Source organism: Hyla sarda, chromosome 9, assembly GCF_029499605.1.
Source record: "Hyla sarda isolate aHylSar1 chromosome 9, aHylSar1.hap1, whole genome shotgun sequence".
NCBI classification, from domain to species: Eukaryota; Metazoa; Chordata; class Amphibia; order Anura; family Hylidae; genus Hyla; species Hyla sarda.
Genome location: NC_079197.1, coordinates 16,180,601 through 16,207,782, shown reverse-complemented (window position 1 = coordinate 16,207,782; position 27,182 = coordinate 16,180,601). Strand labels below are relative to the sequence as shown.

The 27,182-nt window shown below is 47.2% G+C and overlaps 1 protein-coding gene across 4 annotated transcripts in view; it reads right to left on the bottom strand.

Annotated features, from left to right (window-relative positions):
- Positions 1-27,182, bottom strand: part of FPGS (folylpolyglutamate synthase) — a 66,336-nt gene that overhangs the window by 19,885 nt on the left and 19,269 nt on the right. For 3 of the 4 annotated variants that reach the window (XM_056540450.1, XM_056540451.1, XM_056540449.1), the window contains 2 exons: positions 4,154-4,282; positions 2,530-2,583 (listed from right to left, as the gene is read on the bottom strand). In XM_056540450.1, the coding sequence (XP_056396425.1) occupies positions 2,530-2,583; positions 4,154-4,282 (183 nt within the window). Of the gene's footprint in view, positions 1-2,529; positions 2,584-4,153; positions 4,283-8,993; positions 9,212-27,182 lie in introns of those variants that run through there. The other variant, XM_056540448.1, reaches the window with a different exon arrangement.

Sequence of the window (27,182 nt, the reverse complement as noted above, 5' to 3'; positions counted from 1 at the left end):
TCAGGAATAAGATATGAGCCAGGAAAGTTGGGTGGAGGTCACTAAGCCAGGAAAGCTGGGTGGAGGTCACCAAGCCAGGAAAGCTGGGTGGAGGTCACCAAGCCAGGAAAGCTGGGTGGAGGTCACCAAGCCAGGAAAGCTGGGTGGAGGTCACCAAGCCAGGAAAGCTGGGTGGAGGTCACCAAGCCAGGAAAGCTGGGTGGAGGTCACCAAGCCAGGAAAGCTGGGTGGAGGTCACCAAGCCAGGAAAGCTGGGTGGAGGTCACCAAGCCAGGAAAGCTGGGTGGAGGTCACCAAGCCAGGAAAGCTGGGTGGAGGTCACCAAGCCAGGAAAGCTGGGTGGAGGTCACCAAGCCAGGAAAGCTGGGTGGAGGTCACCAAGCCAGGAAAGCTGGGTGGAGGTCACCAAGCCAGGAAAGCTGGGTGGAGGTCACCAAGCCAGGAAAGCTGGGTGGAGGTCACCAAGCCAGGAAAGCTGGGTGGAGGTCACCAAGCCAGGAAAGCTGGGTGGAGGTCACCAAGCCAGGAAAGCTGGGTGGAGGTCACCAAGCCAGGAAAGCTGGGTGGAGGTCACCAAGCCAGGAAAGCTGGGTGGAGGTCACCAAGCCAGGAAAGCTGGGTGGAGGTCACCAAGCCAGGAAAGCTGGGTGGAGGTCACCAAGCCAGGAAAGCTGGGTGGAGGTCACCAAGCCAGGAAAGCTGGGTGGAGGTCACCAAGCCAGGAAAGCTGGGTGGAGGTCACCAAGCCAGGAAAGCTGGGTGGAGGTCACCAAGCCAGGAAAGCTGGGTGGAGGTCACCAAGCCAGGAAAGCTGGGTGGAGGTCACCAAGCCAGGAAAGCTGGGTGGAGGTCACCAAGCCAGGAAAGCTGGGTGGAGGTCACCAAGCCAGGAAAGCTGGGTGGAGGTCACCAAGCCAGGAAAGCTGGGTGGAGGTCACCAAGCCAGGAAAGCTGGGTGGAGGTCACCAAGCCAGGAAAGCTGGGTGGAGGTCACCAAGCCAGGAAAGCTGGGTGGAGGTCACCAAGCCAGGAAAGCTGGGTGGAGGTCACCAAGCCAGGAAAGCTGGGTGGAGGTCACCAAGCCAGGAAAGCTGGGTGGAGGTCACCAAGCCAGGAAAGCTGGGTGGAGGTCACCAAGCCAGGAAAGCTGGGTGGAGGTCACCAAGCCAGGAAAGCTGGGTGGAGGTCACCAAGCCAGGAAAGCTGGGTGGAGGTCACCAAGCCAGGAAAGCTGGGTGGAGGTCACCAAGCCAGGAAAGCTGGGTGGAGGTCACCAAGCCAGGAAAGCTGGGTGGAGGTCACCAAGCCAGGAAAGCTGGGTGGAGGTCACCAAGCCAGGAAAGCTGGGTGGAGGTCACCAAGCCAGGAAAGCTGGGTGGAGGTCACCAAGCCAGGAAAGCTGGGTGGAGGTCACCAAGCCAGGAAAGCTGGGTGGAGGTCACCAAGCCAGGAAAGCTGGGTGGAGGTCACTAAGCCAGGAAAGCTGGGTGGAGGTCACTAAGCCAGGAAAGCTGGGTGGAGGTCACTAAGCCAGGAAAGCTGGGTGGAGGTCACTAAGCCAGGAAAGCTGGGTGGAGGTCACTAAGCCAGGAAAGCTGGGTGGAGGTCACTAAGCCAGGAAAGCTGGGTGGAGGTCACTAAGCCAGGAAAGCTGGGTGGAGGTCACTAAGCCAGGAAAGCTGGGTGGAGGTCACTAAGCCAGGAAAGCTGGGTGGAGGTCACTAAGCCAGGAAAGCTGGGTGGAGGTCACTAAGCCAGGAAAGCTGGGTGGAGGTCACTAAGCCAGGAAAGCTGGGTGGAGGTCACTAAGCCAGGAAAGCTGGGTGGAGGTCACTAAGCCAGGAAAGCTGGGTGGAGGTCACTAAGCCAGGAAAGCTGGGTGGAGGTCACTAAGCCAGGAAAGCTGGGTGGAGGTCACTAAGCCAGGAAAGCTGGGTGGAGGTCACTAAGCCAGGAAAGCTGGGTGGAGGTCACTAAGCCAGGAAAGCTGGGTGGAGGTCACTAAGCCAGGAAAGCTGGGTGGAGGTCACTAAGCCAGGAAAGCTGGGTGGAGGTCACTAAGCCAGGAAAGCTGGGTGGAGGTCACTAAGCCAGGAAAGCTGGGTGGAGGTCACTAAGCCAGGAAAGCTGGGTGGAGGTCACTAAGCCAGGAAAGCTGGGTGGAGGTCACTAAGCCAGGAAAGCTGGGTGGAGGTCACTAAGCCAGGAAAGCTGGGTGGAGGTCACTAAGCCAGGAAAGCTGGGTGGAGGTCACTAAGCCAGGAAAGCTGGGTGGAGGTCACTAAGCCAGGAAAGCTGGGTGGAGGTCACTAAGCCAGGAAAGCTGGGTGGAGGTCACTAAGCCAGGAAAGCTGGGTGGAGGTCACTAAGCCAGGAAAGCTGGGTGGAGGTCACTAAGCCAGGAAAGCTGGGTGGAGGACACTAAGAGAACAACAGTGTGAGCTGGAAATTGCGATGAAATAGGAGAAAAGGACGTGTAATAGCCGACAAAAGTAACCTATAACCTGAACATCTTCGCCCATCACTCACCTTCCCCTTGGTTCCAGTCACGTGAATTATGTTAAGCTGATCCAGATCCTCAACCTGTAGACACAGAAATCGTCAAGAACAATAAAGGCAGCTTCAGGGTTAACGTAAAGCTTGTTATTAGGTGGACATGAAGTCAACCCCTTCATGACCCTGGGTTTTTCCACTTTCGTTTTTTCCTCCTTACCTTCAAAAAACCATAACTCTCAATATTGCACCTAAATTTTTTTACATTGATCAATGGTTTCTCATAGGAAACCATTGATCAACGATTCTGCCGCTTGACTGCTCATGCCTGGATCTCAGGCACTGAGCAGTCATTTGGCGATCGGACAGCGAGGAGGCAGGTAGGGGATCCTCCTCGTGTCCTACAGCTGTTTGGGACACCGTGATTTCATTGCGGCGGTCCCGAACAGCCCCCTGAGCTAACCGGCACTTATTAACATTCACTTTAGACGTGGCGATCAACTTTGAACGCTGCGTCTAAAGGGTTAATAACCCTTTAGCCGCACACTATTAGCCACGGGTCCCGGCCATTGCTAGGTGCCGGGCCCGGCCGTGGCCCCGCGTTATAGAATGGGAGCCGACCCATGACGTACATGTATGTCATGGGTCAAGAAAGGGTTAAAGGGGTACTCCGGTGGAAAACTTTATTTATTTATTTAGGACAAAAAGTTAAATATATTTGTAAATGATTTGTTTAAAAAAATCTTAATCCTTCCAGTACTTATCAGCTGTTGTATGCTCCAGAAGAAGTTGTGTAGTTCTTTCCAGTCTGACCACAGTGTTCTCTGCTGACACCTCTGTCCGTGTCAGGAACTATCCAGAGCAGGAACAAATCCCCATAGCAAACCTCTCCTGCTCTGGACAGTTCCTAACATGAACAGAGGTGTCAGCAGAGAGCACTGTGATCAGACTGGGAAGAACTACAAAACTTTCTCTGCAGCATACAGCAGCTGATAAGTACTGGAAGCGTTAAGATTTTTGAAATAGAAGTAATTTACAAGTCTGTTTTCCACTGGAGTACCCCTTTAAGCAGAGAAGTTGTACACACAAAAAGGCAAGAGATCTTATAAGGGGTACTCCTCCCAAAGACTGTCCGGGCATGCTGAGAGTTGTAGCTTTGCAACAGCTGGAGGCACACTGGTTGGGAAACAGTGGAATAGGTGATAAGTGGCTGACCGTGGGGGTTAGTTGCTTATTCCCCATCTCAACAGTGTGCCTCCATCTGTTGCAAAACTACAACTCCCAGCATGCCCGGACAGCCGAAGGCTGTCAGGGCATGCTGGGAGTTGTAGTTTTGAAACAACTGGAGGGTGTTCCCCCCTGACACCCGCTGCAATCATTACTGTCAGTAAAGTATACGGCAGTGTGAGCTGTCAATCAAATCCAACTCAGGATTGTAATGTATTAGCCTATGGAGTGGTGGAGTCAGAAGGAGCGGCAGACCGTGGGGTGAAGAGCGCTGCTGCTGCCATCTAAAATTTTGATGCCTCTCAAGATGTCAAGTGTTTTTTAAATGACAGTGATACTTTAGGTTAAGACTGCGCTACGGAATCTGTAGGTGCTATATAAATAAATAAATTATAAATTAAGACTGTTTGCAAAATGTGTGTGTGTCACTTACCCGCAGACCGCTCCTCTCCAGGAAGCTTTTCATAGCGGCGAGCTGTTCCCGAGGATCGCTGCGTTGTCTCTTCACCTGATCCAGGTAGCTGGCGTTGGTCTGCAGGGTGTTGAGGGTTCGTATGGCGTCCTGAACGCACAAACATCATGATCAGTAATAGGCGCCTTGTAAATCTATTCTATGTATGTATGCGAATATATTATATATATACACACACACACACACACACACACACACACCAACGGCTGTCCAGGCATGCTGGCAGTTGTAGTTCTGCAACTGCTGGAGGCACCCTGGTTGGGAAACACTGCTGTAAGATCCCAGGGAGAGGTGTTTATAAAGAATGATCCAACTATCAATGCACTTTATACCCAGGGGGCACCTTTTGGTGTGAAGTTGGTCGCCTCCTAAAATATGCAGGTCCACTAAACCACAGGCTTAGGCTGGGTTCACACTACGTTTTGTCCCATACGGGAGCGCATACGGCAGGGGGGAGCTAAAAGCTCGCGCTCCCGTATGTGACCGTATGCGCTCCCGTATGCCATTAATTTCAATGAGCCGACCGGAGTGAAATGTTCGGTCCGGTCGGCTCATTTTTGCGCCGTATGCGCTTTTACAACCGGACCTAAAACCGTGGTTGACCACAGTTTTAGGTCCGGTTGTAAAAGCGCATACGGCGCAAAAATGGGACAAAACGTAGTGTGAACCAAGCCTTAGCTAGAAAAGCGCAACTTCCTCACCCGGAGAATGCAGTAATGCCACACGCTGCGCCCGTCCTCCTGATATATACAGGGACGGAGGCTGAGAGGTATTGTCTGCCAGGAGGGGGAGAGGGAAAGGTGCGGATTATAGGACCTCACATTATCTGCAGGACAAGCAATAGTTAATACTACACCAGCTGGAGGTGCGGACGTCACCCGGGACCCTCCCTGTGGATCAGTTACCAAGAACTCCCAGAACTGTAGTTACACTGTAATGGTGAGATAGTGAAGGCAAATAAACCGTATACTGGGTGGATACATCTATTCACTATACAGACCAGTGTTTCCCAACCAGGGTGCCTCCAGCTGTTGCAAAACTACAACTCCCAGCATGCCCGGACAACCGTTGGCTGTCCGGGCATGCTGGGAGTTGCAGTTTTGCAACAGCTGGAGGCACCCTGGTTGGGAAACACTGATCTAGACAGAAGTATTGCGCCCCCACATTACACCTACAGGAGCTTTTAGGACGCCCTAAACTATATCCATAGACATTAATATGGAGTTGTCCTCCCTTCGCAGCTCCCACTCGTCTGGGGAGACTTTCTATAAGATTGTGGAGGTGTCTGGTAGCAGCTTTACACCCGTCCACAGGACACTTGGTATTGTACTTGGGGCAGGGGCGGACAAATCTGTTATGAATTTGGGAACCAGGACACCGCACGTCATATGATCAGTCATTAGTGTCCCCTCATCTCTCCTTGTGTCACAGTCATTAGTGTCCCCTCATCTCTCCTGTGTCACAGTCATTACTGTCCCCTCATCTCTCCTTGTGTCACAGTCATTAGTGTCCCCTCATCTCTCCCTGTGTCACAGTCATTAGTGTCCCCTCATCTCTCCCTGTGTCACAGTCATTAGTGTCCCCTCATCTCTCCCTGTGTCACAGTCATTAGTGTCCCCTCATCTCTCCCTGTGTCACAGTCATTACTGTCCCCTCATCTCTCCCTGTGTCACAGTCATTAGTGTCCCCTCATCTCTCCCTGTGTCACAGTCATTAGTGTCCCCTCATCTCTCCCTGTGTCACAGTCATTAGTGTCCCCTCATCTCTCCTGTGTCACAGTCATTAGTGTCCCCTCATCTCTCCTGTGTCACAGTCATTAGTGTCCCCTCATCTCTCCCTGTGTCAGTCATTAGTGTCCCCTCATCTCTCCTGTGTCACAGTCATTAGTGTCCCCTCATCTCTCCTGTGTCACAGTCATTAGTGTCCCCTCATCTCTCCTGTGTCACAGTCATTAGTGTCCCCTCATCTCTCCTGTGTCACAGTCATTAGTGTCCCCTCATCTCTCCTGTCTCACAGTCATTAGTGTCCCCTCATCTCTCCCTGTGTCACAGTCATTAGTGTCCCCTCATCTCTCCCTGTGTCACAGTCATTAGTGTCCCCTCATCTCTCCCTGTGTCACAGTCATTAGTGTCCCCTCATCTCTCCCTGTGTCACAGTCATTAGTGTCCCCTCATCTCTCCCTGTGTCACAGTCATTAGTGTCCCCTCATCTCTCCCTGTGTCACAGTCATTAGTGTCCCCTCATCTCTCCCTGTGTCACAGTCATTAGTGTCCCCTCATCTCTCCCTGTGTCACAGTCATTAGTGTCCCCTCATCTCTCCCTGTGTCAGTCATTAGTGTCCCCTCATCTCTCCTGTGTCACAGTCATTAGTGTCCCCTCATCTCTCCTGTGTCACAGTCATTAGTGTCCCCTCATCTCTCCTGTGTCACAGTCATTAGTGTCCCCTCATCTCTCCTGTGTCACAGTCATTAGTGTCCCCTCATCTCCCCTGTGTCACAGTCATTAGTGTCCCCTCATCTCCCCTGTGTCACAGTCATTAGTGTCCCCTCATCTCCCCTGTGTCACAGTCATTAGTGTCCCCTCATCTCCCCTGTGTCACAGTCATTAGTGTCCCCTCATCTCCCCTGTGTCACAGTCATTAGTGTCCCCTCATCTCCCCTGTGTCACAGTCATTAGTGTCCCCTCATCTCCCGTGTCACAGTCATTAGTGTCCCCGTCATTACTGTCCCCCTCATCGGTCCCGTGTCCCCGTCATTACTGTCCCCCTCATCGGTCCCGTGTCCCCGTCATTACTGTCCCCCTCATCGGTCCCGTGTCCCCGTCATTACTGTCCCCCTCATCGGTCCCGTGTCCCCGTCATTACTGTCCCCCTCATCGGTCCCGTGTCCCCGTCATTACTGTCCCCCTCATCGGTCCCGTGTCCCCGTCATTACTGTCCCCCTCATCGGTCCCGTGTCCCCGTCATTACTGTCCCCCTCATCGGTCCCGTGTCCCCGTCAATAGTGTCCCCCTCATCGGTCCCGTGTCCCCGTCAATAGTGTCCCCCTCATCGGTCCCGTGTCCCCGTCAATAGTGTCCCCCCCCCGTGTCCCAGTCAATAGTGTCCCCCCCCCCGTGTCCCAGTCAATAGTGTCCCCCCCCCCGTGTCCCAGTCATTAGTGTCCCCCCCCCCCGTGTCCCAGTCATTAGTGTCCCCCCCCCCCCCGTGTCCCAGTCATTAGTGTCCCCCCCGTGTCCCAGTCATTAGTGTCCCCCCCGTGTCCCAGTCATTCGTGTCCCAGTCATTAGTGTCCCCCCCGTGTCCCAGTCATTAGTGTCCCCCCCGTGTCCCAGTCATTAGTGTCCCCCCCGTGTCCCAGTCATTAGTGTCCCCCCCGTGTCCCAGTCATTAGTGTCCCCCCCGTGTCCCAGTCATTAGTGTCCCCCCCGTGTCCCAGTCATTAGTGTCCCCCCCGTGTCCCAGTCATTAGTGTCCCCCCCGTGTCCCAGTCATTAGTGTCCCCCCCGTGTCCCAGTCATTAGTGTCCCCCCCGTGTCCCAGTCATTAGTGTCCCCCCCGTGTCCCAGTCATTAGTGTCCCCCCCGTGTCCCAGTCATTAGTGTCCCCCCCGTGTCCCAGTCATTAGTGTCCCCCCATGTCCCGTGTCCCCCTCATGTCCCGTGTCACAGTCATTAGTGTCCCCCTCATGTCCCGTGTCACAGTCATTAATGTCCCCCTCATCTCCCGTGTCACAGTCATTAATGTCCCCCTCATCTCCCGTGTCACAGTCATTAATGTCCCCCTCATCTCCCGTGTCACAGTCATTAATGTCCCCCTCATCTCCCGTGTCAAAGTCATTAATGTCCCCCTCATCTCCCGTGTCACAGTCATTAGTGTCCCCTCATCTCCCGTGTCACAGTCATTAGTGTCCCCTCATCTCCCGTGTCACAGTCATTAGTGTCCCCTCATCTCCTGTGTCACAGTCATTAGTGTCCCCTCATCTCCTGTGTCACAGTCATTAATGTCCCTTCATCTCCTGTGTCACAGTCATTAATGTCCCTTCATCTCCTGTGTCACAGTCATTAATGTCCCTTCATCTCCTGTGTCACAGTGATTAATGCCCCTACATCTTTTTAAAAACAAACTAATTTTACTTACCTCTGTTCCCACGCTGATCCCGCTCTGCCTTCAGTCAGCACAGTGTCACATGACCGCAGCACCAACCAGAGGCAAAATGGGGGATCAGGGGGGGGGGGATGAAGGCGAAGATAAGTAAAACAGTTTGTTCTTTTAAAAGACTGACAACTCCTATTGGAAAGGCCCCACCACCAAATTGTTAGTTGCCATGGTAAAGCCCTGGGACACTGCTGCCCCCCCCCCACACACACTTAAGAAGTTTTAGGGCATTTAAAAGTTAGGTCAGTGTTTCCCAATTCGTGTGTCTCCAGCTGTTGCAAAACTACAACTCCCAGCATGCCCGGACAGCCATTGGCTTTCCGGGCATGCTGGGAGTTGTAGTTTTGCAACAGCTGGAGGCACCCTGATTGGGAAACAAAGATCAGAACATGAGTCCAAGTTTTGCGCAGTCACGTGACTTTAGCTCCAACTTGCTGGCACTTTGGCGCCCATGAATGAATCGGAGCCCTATGGCGAGCAGCACCACGTGACCACAGCTGTCAGGGACACATTGTAACAGACATGGTGGGTATGCAGGGCATGCTGGGGCTCGTAGTCCCCGCCGCGGTCTCTACGTGGTGATGTGAAGGGGCCCCATGTGTCCGGATGATGTAATCCGTCTCCCCCTCCCCACACGCCGGGTACCTGATACTCCATCCTGACAGCCGGGGCGGCCTGAGTGCTCAGACCTCGGGACTGTGACCGGGCACCGGGATAGGGCAGCAGCTTCAGCACCGCGTGTAGTGCCCGGTACCGTGGAGCCATGCTGGGGGCTCCAGACACACCCCCTGACCCCGCGGTAACCCGAAGATTGACACCCCGCCGCCGCCGCCATGTTGAGTGTGGCAGCAGGAATTTTATAAGTTACGTAAGGAGTGTGCGTGACGTCACCAGACCCCGCCCCTCCCGCGCTTTGGCGCTTTACTAAGCTGCAGCTGTCTGCAACCTGTCCGTACTGTACTACTACACAGCCGTGCATCATACTGTACTACTACACAACCGTGCATCATACTGTACTACTACACAACCGTGCATCATACTGTACTACTACACAACCGTGCATCATACTGTACTACTACACAGCCGTGCATCATACTGTACTACTACACAGCCGTGCATCATACTGTACTACTACACAGCCGTGCATCATACTGTACTACTACACAGCCGTGCATCATACTGTACTACTACACAGCCGTGCATCATACTGTACTACTACTACACAACCGTGCATCATACTGTACTACTACACAACCGTGCATCATACTGTACTACTACACAGCCGTGCATCATACTGTACTACTACACAGCCGTGCATCATACTGTACTACTACTACACAACCGTGCATCACTGTACTACTACACAACCGTGCATCATACTGTACTACTACACAGCCGTGCATCATACTGTACTACTACACAACCGTGCATCATACTGTACTACTACACAACCGTGCATCATACTGTACTACTACACAGCCGTGCATCATACTGTACTACTACACAGCCGTGCATCATACTGTACTACTACACAGCCGTGCATCATACTGTACTACTACACAGCCGTGCATCATACTGTACTACTACACAGCCGTGCATCATACTGTACTACTACACAGCCGTGCATCATACTGTACTACTACACAACCGTGCATCATACTGTACTACTACACAGCCGTGCATCATACTGTACTACTACACAGCCGTGCATCATACTGTACTACTACACAACCGTGCATCATACTCTACTACTACACAACCGTGCATCATACTGTACTACTACACAACCGTGCATCATACTGTACTACTACACAACCGTGCATCATACTGTACTACTACACAGCCGTGCATCATACTGTACTACTACACAACCGTGCATCATATTGTACTACTACACAGCCGTGCATCATACTGTACTACTACACAGCCGTGCATCATACTGTACTACTACACAGCCGTGCATCATACTGTACTACTACACAACCGTGCATCATATTGTACTACTACACAGCCGTGCATCATACTGTACTACTACACAACCGTGCATCATACTGTACTACTACACAGCCGTGCATCATACTGTACTACTACACAACCGTGCATCATACTGTACTACTACTACACAACCGTGCATCATACTGTACTACTACACAACCGTGCATCATACTGTACTACTACACAACCGTGCATCATACTGTACTACTACACAGTCGTGCATCATATTGTACTACTACACAGCCGTGCATCATACTGTACTACTACACAACCGTGCATCATACTGTACTACTACACAACCGTGCATCATACTGTACTACTACACAACCGTGCATCATACTGTACTACTACACAACCGTGCATCATACTGTACTACTACACAGTCGTGCATCATATTGTACTACTACACAGCCGTGCATCATACTGTACTACTACACAACCGTGCATCATACTGTACTACTACACAGCCGTGCATCATACTGTACTACTACACAGTCGTGCATCATATTGTACTACTACACAGCCGTGCATCATACTGTACTACTACACAGCCCTGCATCATACTGTACTACTACACAGCCCTGCATCATACTGTACTACTACACAACCGTGCATCATACTGTACTACTACACAGCCGTGCATCATATTGTACTACTACACAACCGTGCATCATACTGTACTACTACACAACCGTGCATCATACTGTACTACTACTACACAACCGTGCATCATACTGTACTACTACTACACAGCCGTGCATCATACTGTACTACTACACAGCCGTGCATCATATTGTACTACTACACAGCCGTGCATCATACTGTACTACTACACAACCGTGCATCATACTGTACTACTACTACACAACCGTGCATCATACTGTACTACTACTACACAGCCGTGCATCATACTGTACTACTACACAACCGTGCATCATACTGTACTACTACACAACCGTGCATCATACTGTACTACTACACAGCCGTGCATCATACTGTACTACTACACAACCGTGCATCATATTGTACTACTACACAGCCGTGCATCATACTGTACTACTACACAACCGTGCATCATACTGTACTACTACACAGCCCTGCATCATACTGTACTACTACTCAACCATGCATCATACTGTACTACTACACAACCGTGCATCATACTGTACTACTACACAGCCCTGCATCATACTGTACTACTACTCAACCGTGCATCATACTGTACTACTACACAACCGTGCATCATACTGTACTACTACACAGCCGTGCATCATACTGTACTACTACACAACCGTGTATCATACTGTACTACTACACAGCCCTGCATCACTACTACACAGCCGTGCATCATACTGTACTACTACACAGCCGTGCATCATACTGTACTACTACACAGCCGTGCATCATACTGTACTACTACACAGCCGTGCATCATACTGTACTACTACACAGCCGTGCATCATACTGTACTACTACACAGCCCTGCATCATACTGTACTACTACACAGCCCTGCATCATACTGTACTACTACACAGTCGTGCATCATATTGTACTACTACACAACCGTGCATCATACTGTACTACTACACAGCCGTGCATCATACTGTACTACTACACAGCCGTGCATCATACTGTACTACTACACAACCGTGCATCATACTGTACTACTACACAGCCGTGCATCATACTGTACTACTACACAGCCGTGCATCATACTGTACTACTACACAGCCATGCATCATACTGTACTACTACACAGCCCTGCATCATACTGTACTACTACACAGCCCTGCATCATACTGTACTACTACACAGTCGTGCATCATATTGTACTACTACACAACCGTGCATCATACTGTACTACTACACAACCGTGCATCATACTGTACTACTACACAGTCGTGCATCATATTGTACTACTACACAACCGTGCATCATACTGTACTACTACACAACCGTGCATCATACTGTACTACTACACAGTCGTGCATCATATTGTACTACTACACAACCGTCCATCATATTATACTCATACACAACCGTGCATCATACTGTACTACTACACAGTCGTGCATCATACTGTACTACTACACAGCCGTGCATCATACTGTACTACTACACAACCGTGCATCATACTGTACTACTACACAACCGTGCATCATACTGTACTACTACTACACAGCCGTGCATCATACTGTACTACTACACAACCGTGCATCATACTGTACTACTACACAACCGTGCATCATACTGTACTACTACTACACAGCCGTGCATCATACTGTACTACTACACAACCGTGCATCATACTGTACTACTACACAGTCGGGCATCATACTGTACTACTACTACACAGCCGTGCATCATACTGTACTACTACACAACCGTGCATCATACTGTACTACTACACAGTCGTGCATCATACTGTACTACTACACAGCCGTGCATCATACTGTACTACTACTACACAGCCGTGCATCATACTGTACTACTACACAGCCGTGCATCATACTGTACTACTACACAACCGTGCATCATACTGTACTACTACACAGCCGTGCATCATACTGTACTACTACACAGCCGTGCATCATACTGTACTACTACACAGCCGTGCATCATACTGTACTACTACACAACCGTGCATCATACTGTACTACTACACAGCCCTGCATCATACTGTACTACTACACAACCGTGCATCATACTGTACTACTACACAGCCCTGCATCATACTGTACTACTACACAGCCGTGCATCATACTGTACTACTACACAGCCGTACATCATACTGTACTACTACACAGTGCTGCATCTTACTGTACTACTACACAGCCGAGCATCATACTGTACTACCACACAGCCCTGCATCATACTGTACTACTACACAGCCGTGCATCATACTGTACTACTACACAGCCCTGCATCATACTGTACTACTACATAGCCCGGCATCATACTGTACTACTACTACACAGCCATGCATCATACTGTACTACTACACAGCCGTGCATCATACTGTACTAGTACACACCCGTGCATCATACTGTACTTCTACTCAACCGTGCATCATACTGTACTACTACACAGCCGTGCATCATACTGTACTACTACACAGCCGTGCATCATACTGTACTACTACTACTACACAGCCGTGCATCATACTGTACTACTAATACACAGCCGTGCTTCATGGTCCACACTGTACTACTACCCCACACAGCTGTACATCATACTGTACTACTACCCCCACACAGCTGTACATCATACTGTACTACTACACAGCCGTGCATCATACTGTACTACTACTACACAGCCGTGCATCATATTGTACTACTACACAGCCGTGCATCATACTGTACTACTACACAGCCGTGCATCATACTGTACTACTACACAGCCGTGCATCATACTGTACTACTACTACTACTACACAGCCGTGCATCATACTGTACTACTACACAACCGTGCATCATACTGTACTACTACACAGCCATGCATCATGGTCCACACTGTACTACTACCCCACACAGCTGTACATCATACTGTACTACTACACAGCCGTGCATCATGGTCCACACTGTACTACTACACAGCCGTGCATCATACTGTACTACTACCCCCACACAGCTGTACATCATACTGTACTACTGCCCCCACACAGCTGTACATCATACTGTACTACTACCCCACACAGCTGTACATCATACTGTACTACTACCCCACACAGCTGTACATCATACTGTACTACTACCCCCACACAGCTGTACATCATACTGTACTACTAGCCCCACACAGCTGTGCATCATACTGTACTACTACACAGCCGTGCATCATGGTCCATACTGTACTACTACCCCCACACAGCTGTACATCATACTGTAGTACTACCCCCACACAGCTGTGCTTCATACTGTACTACTACCCCCACACATATCCTGTCCTCATACCCCGTCCTCATACCCTGTCCTCATATCCCGTCCTCATATCCCGTCCTTATATCCCGTCCTCATACCCTGTCCTCATACCCTGTCCTCATATCCCGTCCTCATATCCCGTACTCATATCCCGTCCTTATACCCTGTCCTTATACACGGTCCTCATACCCTGTCCTCATATCCTGTCCTCATATCCTGTCCTCATATCCTGTCCTCATATCCAGTCCTCATACCCTGTCCTCATTCCGTGTCCTCACATCCTGTCCTCACATCCCGTCCTCATATCCCATCCTCATATCCCGTCCTCATATCCCGTCCTCATACCCTGTCCTTATACCCTGTCCTTATATCCCGTCCTCATATCCTGTCCTTATACCCTGTCCTTATATCCCCTCCTCATATCCTGTCCTCATACCCCGTCCTCATATCCCGTACTCATATCCCGTCCTTATACCCTGTCCTCATATCCTGTCCTCATATCCAGTCCTCATATCCAGTCCTCATACCCTGTCCTCATACCCTGTCCTCATACCCTGTCCTCATACCGTTTCCTCATATCCTGTCCTCATATCCCGTCCTCATATCCCGTCCTCATATCCAGTCCTCATATCCAGTCCTCATATCCAGTCCTCATATCCCGTCCTCATATCCCGTCCTCATACCCTGTCCTTATATCCCGTCCTCATATCCTGTCCTCATATCCTGTCCTTATACCCTGTCCTCATGCCCTGTCCTCATACCCTGTCCTCATACCCTGTCCTTATATCCCGTCCTCATACCCTGTCCTTATACCCTGTCCTTATATCCCGTCCTCATATCCTGTCCTTATACCCTGTCCTCATATCCTGTCCTTATACCCTGTCCTCATACCCTGTCCTTATATCCTGTCCTTATATCCCGTCCTCATGTCCTGTCCTCATACCCCGTCCTCATATCCCGTCCTCATATCCTGTCCTTATACCCCGTCCTCATATCCCGTCCTCATATCCTGTCCTCATATCCTGTCCTTATACCCTGTCCTCATACCCTGTCCTTATACCCTGTCCTTATATCCCGTCCTCATACCCTGTCCTTATACCCTGTCCTTATATCCCGTCCTCATATCCTGTCCTTATACCCTGTCCTCATATCCTGTCCTTATACCCTGTCCTCATACCCTGTCCTTATATCCTGTCCTTATATCCCGTCCTCATGTCCTGTCCTCATACCCCGTCCTCATATCCTGTCCTCATACCCCGTCCTCATATCCCGTCCTCATATTCCGTCCTCATATCCCGTCCTCATATCCTGTCCTCATATCCTGTCCTTATACCCTGTCCTCATATCCAGTCCTTATACCCTGTCCTTATATCCCGTCCTTATACCCTGTCCTCATATGCCATCTTTACTACCCCTGCACAGATACCCTAAAGAATATCATAATGGTCTCATTATTGGACGACTGTCTCTTCCCGTTGACTGTCCTCATATCCTGTCCTCATACCCTGTCCTCATATCCCGTCGTCATATCCCATCCTATATTGGGGTCTATAATACTAATAAACACATTACTGGGCAGTTGTTTTAATTCACACATTTGTTATACTTCACACTTTATTATTAAGTAGTTTGGGATAAAAGGCTTCATTCAGTGGTCCCTGCTGTTATTACCACTTTTGGTTATTTGTTGTATTGTCGGTCCAGCTGCCCCAATGTTAAGGTTTTGTGGGAAAGCGATTTATTTGCACAACCCCACGAATCTTGTCAAGGACGCCATGTGTAAATGCAGAAAGCAAACAGAGCAGGAGAGATAATCTGGGACATTGACTCCAGGCTCCTAAATGCCCAAAACAAAGACTGAAATATATATATATAACTAAATATGTGTATGTATATATGTATATATGTATGTTCCAGCATAACTTCCAAATGGCCGGAGATATTCAGATGAAACCTGGTCACATTACTAGAGGCGGAGCTTGTAGTGTCAGGGCCCCGATGCAAACTCTGTAATAGGGCCCCATGTGCCAAATAGAATCCCGGTATTAGGCACCAGGGACCTAATGCGACTGCTCCCTCCACAAGCTCCGAAGCTTAGCTCTGCATCTCCTGGTGAGTGTGTCGGTCCAGCTACCAAGCCCTTCAATAAACCACACCCCTTTTTATTTTCAGCCCTTTTTTTTTTTTTTTATTCGGCTCAAGGCTGAGAACACTTTTTTAGCCCAATACTGTTACCCACATCACAGGTCCTTCAACCACAATCTCTCTATCAGGATATGAGAACGGAATATAAGGACGGAATATGAGGACGGGATATCAGGACAGGATGTGGGGTTCAAGATATTAGGTCAGGATATGAGGACGAGATATAAGGACAAGATATAAAGATGGGATATGAGGACCAGATATAAGGACAGGATATGAGGACGAGATATAAGGACAAGATATAAAGACGGGATATGAGGACAAGATATAAGGACAGGGTATAAAGATGGGATATGAGGACGAGATATAAGGACAGGATATAAAGATGGGATATGAGGACGAGATATAAGGACAAGATATAAAGATGGGATATGAGGACGAGATATAAGGACAAGATATAAAGATGGGATATGATGACGAGATATAAGGACAGGGTATAAAGATGGGATATGAGGACGAGATATAAGGACAAGATATAAAGATGGGATATGAGGACGAGATATAAGGACAGGATATAAAGATGGGATATGAGGACGAGATATAAGGACAGGATAAAAAGATGGGATATGAGGACAAGATATAAGGACAGGATATAAAGATGGGATATGAGGACGAGATATAAGGACAGGATATAAAGATGGGATATGAGGACAGGATATGAGGACATGATATGAGGATGGGATATGAGGACAGGGTATGAGGACGAGATATGAGGATGAGATATGAGGACAGGATATAAAGATGGGATATGAGGACAGGATATGAGGACAGGATATGAGGACAGGATATGAGGACAGGATATGAGGACAGGATATGAGGACAGATTATGAGGACGGAATATGAGGACAGGATATGAGGACGGGATATGAGGACGGGATATGAGGACAGGATATGAGGACAGGATATGAGGACGGGATATGAGGACAGGATATGAGGACGGATTATGAGGACGGGATATTGAAGTCAATGGTAGCAAAATCCATAAATGCTCTGCGGAAATTCTGCAGGTAATCAGCCCATGTAAATGTACTCTTAGGGTACGTTCAGAAGAGCATATTTTGTGCACGTATTTCGCTGCGGATCCGCCGCTGAATGACCACTGTATGTTGCCTTTACATGTGCCTGCTCGGAGAGGCAATATCCCGCTATAAGCAGACACACTGCGATGTTTGAGTCGCAGCGCGCATGCGCAGTAGCAGCTCTCGGCCTGGCTCATTGAGCAGGGGGAGCGGCTGCAATGTGTGCGAGTACACCACACATGCGTGGCAACTCGCACATGGCTTCAGTGTGTCTGCAGGTAGCGGTGTATTGCCACTCCGAACAGGCACATGTAAAGGCAGCATACAACGATCCTTCAGCGGCGGATCCGCAGCGAAATACGTGCAGAATATCTGCTCGTCTGAACGTACCCTAAGACTGTAAAGTTATATACAATTTTGTAGTAGGCCCCAGCGGCTTCATTACTTCTCTCTACAGAGACACTGTACATCACCCGCAGTCATGGAGGTGGCACTATTATACCTCTCTATGCCATATATGTGCGCATATACTCCATCCGCTGGGACTGCACACACACTTTTGCATAGGAGTACATTGATTTACATGGGACTGCAACACTGTGAGATCAGAATGGGCTACAACAAAGTTTAGCGACTGCTGTGTAACAAAACTTTCTTTGGGAAAAGTAGCTTAGTGTTGTATGAAATAAGTGAGAGGCAAAAGGTGAAAAAATCACAGGGGGCGCCCAGCCCTGAAGCTATTAAGTTCAAAAGGAGCGTCAGTGAGAGCCACAGGCTGTCCGGTTGTAAATGACTTCTATTAGAAAAATATTTACACTTCCAGTACATTTTAACAGCTGTATGCTACAGAGGAAATTCTTTTCTTTTTGAATTTCTTTTTTGTCTTGTCCACAGTGCTCTCTGCTGACACCTCTGTCCCTGTCAGGAACTGTCCAGAGCAGCATAGGTTTGCCTTGGGGAATTTTTCCTGCTCTGGACAGTTCCTGATATGGGCATCAGGTGTCAGCAGAGAGAACTGTGGACAACACAAAAAAGAAATTCAAAAAGAAAAGAATTTCCTCTGTAGCATACAGCTGCTAAAAAGTACTGTAAGGGTAAAGGTTTTTTTTAATAGAAGTAATTTACAAATCTTTTTAACTTTTTAGCACCAGTTGACTTGAAAAAAAATAAAAATTCCACCAGAGTACCCCTTTAAGTCTAGGTTTAGTTTAAGGAAACTTCAGCTGGAGACTCAAAGGGAGCCCAGCGCCAACTCAATCGGTGCCAATATTGCCGTCCCCATAGATGGCAATGTATTCCACATGGATTCTGCTAAAAGGAGACCCAAAATCAATCTTATGCCGATGTAATTTAGACGGCGGAGCGTCTGCCGCTGAAATTCCGTAGTGTGCAATGTGCAGCTGAATCGCATTAACAGCAATGGGACTCTGCTGCACTGGAATTTCCAATTTCCGAGCATAATTTCTAAAATGGATTATGCAAGACCTAAAAAGTGTCAACCCAGCCTACACACTGGGGGAGATTTATCAAAACCTGTGCAGAGGAAAACTTGCCCGGTTGTCCATAGCAACCAATCAGATTTCTTCTTTCATTTTTCACAGGCCTTCATAAAAATGAAAGAAGCGATCTGATTGGTTGCTATGGGCAACTGGGCAAGTTTCCCTCTGCACAGGTTTTGATAAATCTCCCCCAGTGTGTATATATATATATATATATATATATATGCGCAAAAAAGTTTCTCATCACACCACCATATAAGGTAGCGTGCCCTCTGATCAGCCCAGAAGCTGAGACTTTGTTTATTATTGTTATTAGTATTTAAAAAAAAATTTTCCTTTACAAAAATAGGCTTCTTTCACACGGCCATCATGCTCCGGTATATGGAGCTTCATCGGCCAGTTTGGCAAAACCACAGGGGTTTGACGGATAAAATGATCCTATTTTTTTTCCACCACTTAAAGGGGTATTCCAGGATTTTTTCTTAATTGACTATGCTACAGGGGCTGTAAAGTTAGTGTAGTCCATAATATAGTGTCTGTACCTGTGTGTGACGGTTTTCTCACAATTGTTATGTGATTTTCACCCCACTATTTATTTTTAACGGCATACAAAATGACTGTTGTCTCGGATTTTTCCCCAGCTTGCATTGCGGAGACCTGACATCACTAGTCAGCTGATGACAGGGAGCCTGTCTGCTTCAATGGGTGGAGCGATCGCTTGGTGGGAGAGAGATCAATCTGCAACTAACGCAACAGCTGTAGGCACTCTGATTGAAAACCACAGGTCTTTTGAATGGATGCAGCTCATTTATGTTTCATTGAGTAGGGTGGCTGATGTGTAGGAGGGAGGTAAATGGAATTGTGGGATTTGTAGTTAAAAAAAAAAAAAAAAGAAAAGTCAAACAGGAAATACCAGTTCACAGAAAGCTAGCCACAGTGTTATGGTAATCTCACAACATAGCCATTTAGCCGCAAGACAAGCGCAGATCCTTCCTAAGCATGTCCATTACTGTCTGCCAGGTACGTACTAAAATCACCTTATGGTGGAGAACCCCTTTAACTTCGGGAAAAAACCTGACCCCTGACGGACCCCCATTCAAGTCAATGGGATCTGTCGGGACCCGGCGGGGTCAGTTGTGCTCCAATCCATTTGGGGTCCGTTCGGCACACAAAAAAACAAAACAAAAAAAACAGCCAAACCGACCGGGACATCCCAGAACGGGGTCGGAGCACAACAGCAGTGTGAACTTAGCCGTAGTTGGAAGTTGTGACATTTTTCATTTCCTGCGTCACGCATTTCGTGATTAAAAACCTCAAAGGCTACTACAAAGAATGTGTAAGACAATACCAAGCCCCCCCCCCATGGTTAGACATTGATGAGCCATCCATATGGCCCCCAGATTTATCCTCCTCCCCCACCAGTGCTCTTAAACTGGAAATGTGAGACCATATGATCCGACCCCATTTCCTTGCTTTTGCTCAACATAAAAGACCCTTTCACACAACTTGCGGCAACCGAGGCAGCTGCATGTTTCCCCGCTGCAACAGCGACGACTAGAACGTAAGTAACCGCGTCTTCCATTTTTATTATCGGGCGGGTAGAAGATGCTCCAAGGGTGTCACAGTGCCCCACGTTGCGTGATAGATTTAGGTAGAAGTGTTAGACCAGTGGTCTCCAAACTGTGGACCTCCAGATGTTGCAAAACTACAACTCCCGGCATGCCCGGACAGCCAACGGCTGTTCGGGCATGCCGGGAGTTGTCGTTTTGCAACATCTGGAGGTCCACAGTTTGGAGACCACTGTGTTAGAGACCTCTTAGTTGGCTTACTGTACACCAAAATTTTGGCACAATTTCAGAGACCGTACGCCAGACCCTCCCACTTTCCAAAACTGTCCAGAAAACCACAATCATATAATAGTATCCAAGCAAGATACAGCTCACTCCTACTGTGCGCACACCTGTGTCTCGGACCCGCCGGCACCGCCCCGGCTTCCACAATGGATCCAACACAAACGAATGTCCAGCACTAGGTATGCGGATAAAATCTTTTCGTTTATTAGAATTACGCAGGACAAACAGGTACAAGTAGTCTTTCTGACGCGTTTCGCGCTTAGATGCGCTTAGTCGTAGAATAAAGACTTCACACTAAAGACACATTAAAATAGTATTTGTGAACAATCACGTGACTGATAGAAATCAGATATGTTGGAAAATGTGGTCCGGATTCTCTCCGATATTCTCTCCGGAATTTATCCACATTACTGTCCATTACTTTATTGTATGTATACTCTTAATGATAAACACCGAGGAGATATAGTGGAAATACATGCATTGGGATGGTTACCTTCATATTGTTATTGATATATTTTTGTTGTTATTAAATTATTAAGTGGGTTGATAGATTATATTTACACTATAAATTTAGTAAACAGTGATTAAATCTAATCTCCGATTCAATCCATCTGGATGTATCGTCTTCAAACAAAACATCCAGAAAGTTTCCCTGTTTAATAAGTGTTTTTTAAGATCTCCCCCTCTTGGGTGTTTTTTAACCCTCTCTATACCTTTAACACTCAGGGTATTAGTATTCCCTCCGTGATATTCACTGAAGTGTTTGGTTAAGGCAGATACCCCTATTTTCATATCAAGCCCCCCATGGTTAGACATTGATGAGCCATCCATATGGCCCCCAGATTTATCCTCCTCCCCCACCAGTGCTCTTAAACTGGAAATGTGAGACCATATGATCCGACCCCATTTCCTTGCTTTTGCTCAACATAAAAGACCCTTTCACACAACTTGCGGCAACCGAGGCAGCTGCATGTTTCCCCGCTGCAACAGCGACGACTAGAACGTAAGTAACCGCGTCTTACATTTTTATTATCGGGCGGGTAGAAGATGCTCCAAGGGTGTCACAGTGCCCCACGTTGCCTGATAGATTTAGGTAGAAGTGCTAGACCAGTGGTCTCCAAACTGTGGACCTCCAGATGTTGCAAAACTACAACTCCCGGCATGCCCGGACAGCCAACGGCTGTCCGGGCATGCCGGGAGTTGTAGTTTTGCAACATCTGGAGGTCCACAGTTTGGAGACCACTGTGCTAGAGACCTCTTAGTTGGCTTACTGTACACCAAAATTTTGGCACAATTTCAGAGACCGTACGCCAGACCCTCCCACTTTTCAAAACTGTCCAGAAAACAACAATCATATAATAGATCTGTCAGGACGCATGTATACCATATATATATATATATATATATATATATATATATATATATATATATTTATTTATTTTTTTCATTTTTAATTTTTTTCATTTTTTTTACAAATTAAACAGAATTCTGATGCATTTTGCAAAAAGACAACAAAAAAAAAACTCTGTGTGATGCAACCGCTGTATAAGGCTGCATGCACGCCACGTTTTTGCTATACAGTTGCCGTATACGGTTTCAAGTTAAAAACCGTACAGAAAACCGTATGCATTGACTTAACATTGTAAACCGTACGTCAAACGCATCATCCGATTTAGTCCGTTTTGCGTCTTATACGGTTTTGTCCGTTTTCTTTAACCGTACCCAAAACCGTAACCTACCACGTTTTTTTTTTTGGTCCGGGTGAAAAACTGTATTAAACTGTATACGTTTTTTTTTTTTTTAACATGGGAGTCAATGGGAACCATACAGAACTGTATGTGCGTACGGGTTCCATCCGGTTTTCACCATACTTTTTTTTACGTTGCACAGTTTTTTTTTTCTTGGAATTTCTATCAAACAAGTGAAACTTGTAAAAATGGAGTGAAAAGTTAAAAACGTATACTTTTTTTTCTTAAAAAACTGATGCAACCGGACATCATTTTTCAAACTCTATACGGTTTTCAACCGTATATGGCTTGAAATTTGTACACACGTTTTTGATACAGTTTAGTCAGGTTTTGAGGAATCCTTTTTTCATCAAAAACCTGATACGGGAACTGTATTGCAAAAACGTGGTGGGCATGCAGCCTAATATTGGCGGTAAAAAACCTGCAAAAAGCTCCTGAGCTCCCCTAGTGGTGGCTGCAGGAATCCAAAATGTTATTTAAAAAAAGGAACTACCGCATGTTAGTTATTATTAGAGGATAATGTTGAGGCTTTTGTGTATGCCTATTTAAGTTTAAGCGCCATTTATGGGTGTTCTGCCATCTTGATTCTTGGTATGCTGTTTAAAAATAAATATTGGGGTGAAAATCACATAAGAATTGTGGGAAACAGACACTATATTATGAACTGCACTAACTTTACAGCCCCTGTAGAATAGTCAAATAAAACAAATTCCTGGAATACCCCTTTAATTACCAGTCTCTCTCCCTGCTCCCCCTCCCTCCCCTTTTTCTTGTCCTTGTCTATGTTGCTATAGCTGGACAATTTATGGCCTATCTTAGTGTGAATTCTCCCCATCTATTTTCTTAACCCCTGCATATTTGGGAGATGTAACCTGTGTCTTCTGCTTGTGAGCTTAGATTTGCTTTAGACTTGATAAAGGGAGGAATCCCGAAAGCTTCTCTACAAAATTCTGTTAGTCCAATAAAAAAGGTTATTACAAGATACTGCAACATTTTATGATTTTGCATATATATATATATATATATATATATATATATATATATATATATATACACACACATATATATATAACAAATTAAGAATCATTACTTTACCTCTGTTCCTTCAGATGTCTGAGGATAATTCTACTTATGGAGACGACCCTTATTATGTATCGGATTCTGCACTAGGTAAATATAGGATTTAAATACTATTACTACTGTTCCTATTTATGTCTCTCAGGGATAATAATGTAATATCTGACATTATGTTTCCTTTAGTTGCGTTTCTGGAAGAGAATGAGAATAAGAAAGAGGACAACCCTGGGGACAGCCACATTTTACCGCATCCTGTCAATGGTGAGAGAACCTTCCAAAATGTATATATGTAGATTTAAAGGGTAGCTCCCACCATCCTATTTTTTTTTCTGTCCCTGCCTATTGCCAATCTATCCCTAACCCCCTCCCTGCTTTTAATTTTTATTTTTACTATATTAAAAATGCTTTTTGTCTGCCTGGCAGTGTGCTCACTACCAGGCAGACTTCCCCAGCAGGCACCACGTCACTGATGCCTGCTGGGGGGGGGGGGGACTTCCGCCCTTAGTTAATCTACACTGGGTGCCTCCAGCTGTTTCATCACTACAACTCCCAGCTTGTCCTGACATCTAATGGCTGTCAGGGCATGCTGGGAGTTGTAGTATTGAAACAGCTGGAGGCACCCTGTGTAGATAAACTATTAGTTAGTTACATGCGGCGCTAGCCCGTCCCCTCCGTCTCCCTCCCCCCGCGCCATACCCCATTCCCTCCATCACAACCCCCCCCCCCCCCTGCATACCCCGTTCCCTCCATCACAAACCCCCCTCCCGCATACCCCATTCCCTCATTACACTTACTGCAGAGTCCGGCAGCGGGCGTGCAGGGACAGCGGCGGAGGCGATGTGCGGGAGGAGTGGCCTCCCAGCCAGTGGCCGGGGAGCCAATGCGCTCGCTTCCTGCCTGTCTGATTGACAGGCAGGGAGCGAGCGCAGGCTGAATGAAAAAGGACCGATGCCCGGCCGCATCAGTCCTTTTTCAGGCGTGACGTCACGCCAGGCTGCAGCCGGCCACTAGGAGGGAGACCCCTAGTGGCCGGTTTTCAAATGTATATTAAAGCATTTTAATTAAAAAAAAATAATAATAAAAGTATATTAGAGATATGTTGTAGTACATAAGTACTACAACATATCAAAAAATAAAGTTGGTGACAGTGCCCATTTAAAGGGGATCTGGCACCAGAGTCCCCCACACTTACTTCCAAACAGTGTGTCTCCAGCTGTTGCCAAACTACAACTCCCAGCATGCCCGGACAGCCAACGGCTGTGGAATTTGGAATTATGGAAGATCTGCCAGCGGAATTATGAGCCCGCGGCGGATTATGTACGTGTGAACGTACCATTACACATGTGGATTTTCCTGCAGCTTCATGCAAAAATCTGCTCAGAACATGAACTTATCCTTATATTTAAGGGTGCATGCGCACCACGTTTTTGCTATACAGTTCCTGTATACCAGTGGTCTCCAACCTGCGGCCCTCCAGATGTTGCAAAACTACAACTCCCAGCATGCCCGGACAGCCGTTGGCTGTCCGGCCATGCTGGGAGTTTTAGTTTTGCAACATCTGGAGGGCCGCAGGTTGGAGACCACTGCTGTATACAGTTTCAAGTTAAAAACTGTACGGAACCGTATAGAAAACCATATGCATTGACTAAACATTGTAAATGATATGCCAAACGCATCATCCGGTTTAGTCTGTTTTTTTTTTACCCTTACCCAAAACCGTAGTCTACCACGTTTTTTCGTCCAGGTGAAAAACTGTATTAAACTGTATATGGTTTTTCAAACATGGGAGTCAATGGGAACCGTACAGAACTGTATGTGCGTTCGATTCCATCCGGTTTTCACCATCCGGTTTTTGACTTTGCACAGTTTTTTTTTTTTTAATTTTCAATCAAACAAGTGAAACTTTTTTCAAAAAGAGGGAAAAGTTAAAAATGTATACGTTTTTTTCTTAAAAAACTGATGCAACCGGACATCATCTTTAGAACCCTATACGGTTTTTAACCGTATACGGGTTAAAATTTGTACACACGTTTTGATACAGTTTAGTCAGGTTTTGAGGAATCCGTTTTTCATCAAAAACCTGATACGAGAACTGTATTGCAAAAACGTGGTGTGAATGCAGCCTAATTCTATCGGTAAGCGCAAATAAAGGCAAATAAGCAGCAGCGCATGCTGAATATGTAGGTTAATACAGTATGAATTGCATTATTCCTAGATTTACTACCTTAAGAAATGGGAGCTTCTTAGTGTACATCTTGATCAAAGTAGGTGATCACATCCACCGCGCCAATGTTAGTGTAGATCCTGGCACTCGCCGCTCGCTGCTGTATGTTTTTTTTGTTTGTTTGCTCTTTCAGCATAGTTTTTTGCACACTATGTCTATACTTTAAATCTATATGTAGTCAGCTCCCCCTAGTGCGGGCAGCCAGAGTAGATCTATCAGATCTACAACTGTGGTGTCCCGGTACCGTATTGCATACTGTACCTAGTGTAGAGGTCCCCAAAGTCAGAGTGACTACGCTCAGGTAGGGTCCCTCAGGTGGGACAGCCCCTAGTCGCCCCTCCTCAATTCTAATACTCTAATGTTAATACATGTGTATATTTGATAATAATGTATATCTAATATAATGTATAGAGTACTTACCTTGTTTAGAGTCGCAGGACCTTAATATCCTCTATGGTATGTTGGAGGACCTTTGGAGGTCCTTGGGTCACATGTTACCCACAAGCCTTTGTAATGGTGATTGACACAAATATGGACCAGTTAGCACTAGTCCAGCCCCTGTCCATATAAAGGAGCTGTAGCCAATTATCGCTTTATTGGGTTGCTGCTCTCCTGGATGCCGGACTAGCAGGACGGATCTGCGCAACTTGCAAAGACACGCTAGGCCTGAAAACCTACTGGCCTCAGCTGAACTAAAACCGTGAGTTCTACACTACCCCCGCTAAAGCTAGCGTGACTACTGTACCGCAACTAAGTCCCCTATATCCAGTGGAACAGCGCATAATACCTTAAAGACTCTAAATTGCTAAAGTCCCAACCTTTGTCAATCTCCAAAGAAAGCAGTTGTATGCTTTTATAATGCTGTTCCGTTTATAACGCTTGCAGAAAATCTTCAGTAAAAGTTTTTTAAAAGTTTCAGAAAACTCTCCGGTTGTGCACAATCTATTATTATCTACCTCCCTATCACTGTTGGGAAGGGTGGCAGTAGGACAAGCATTACTGAGGAGCCCTCACCCTGGCATCACGAATAGCAAGGGTTAATAAGCACCCTTTAATCACCGCACAGCTACACTCCCCATACCCTACACCCCCCAGGCTATCACATAGCCTTTGTGCAGGTTAGGATAAGGGGACAAGGAGTGGTCTATCTCCAGAACAATCCGGGTAAATTATACCGTATTGTAATCCAGTTCACCTGCACTATAACCCTGTGTATTGGGTTTCGTGCTGGGCGAACCGGCTGTCAGTTTCCCTTAGAGATTGGTGGATGTTTGATCACTTACGTCATTGTTGATA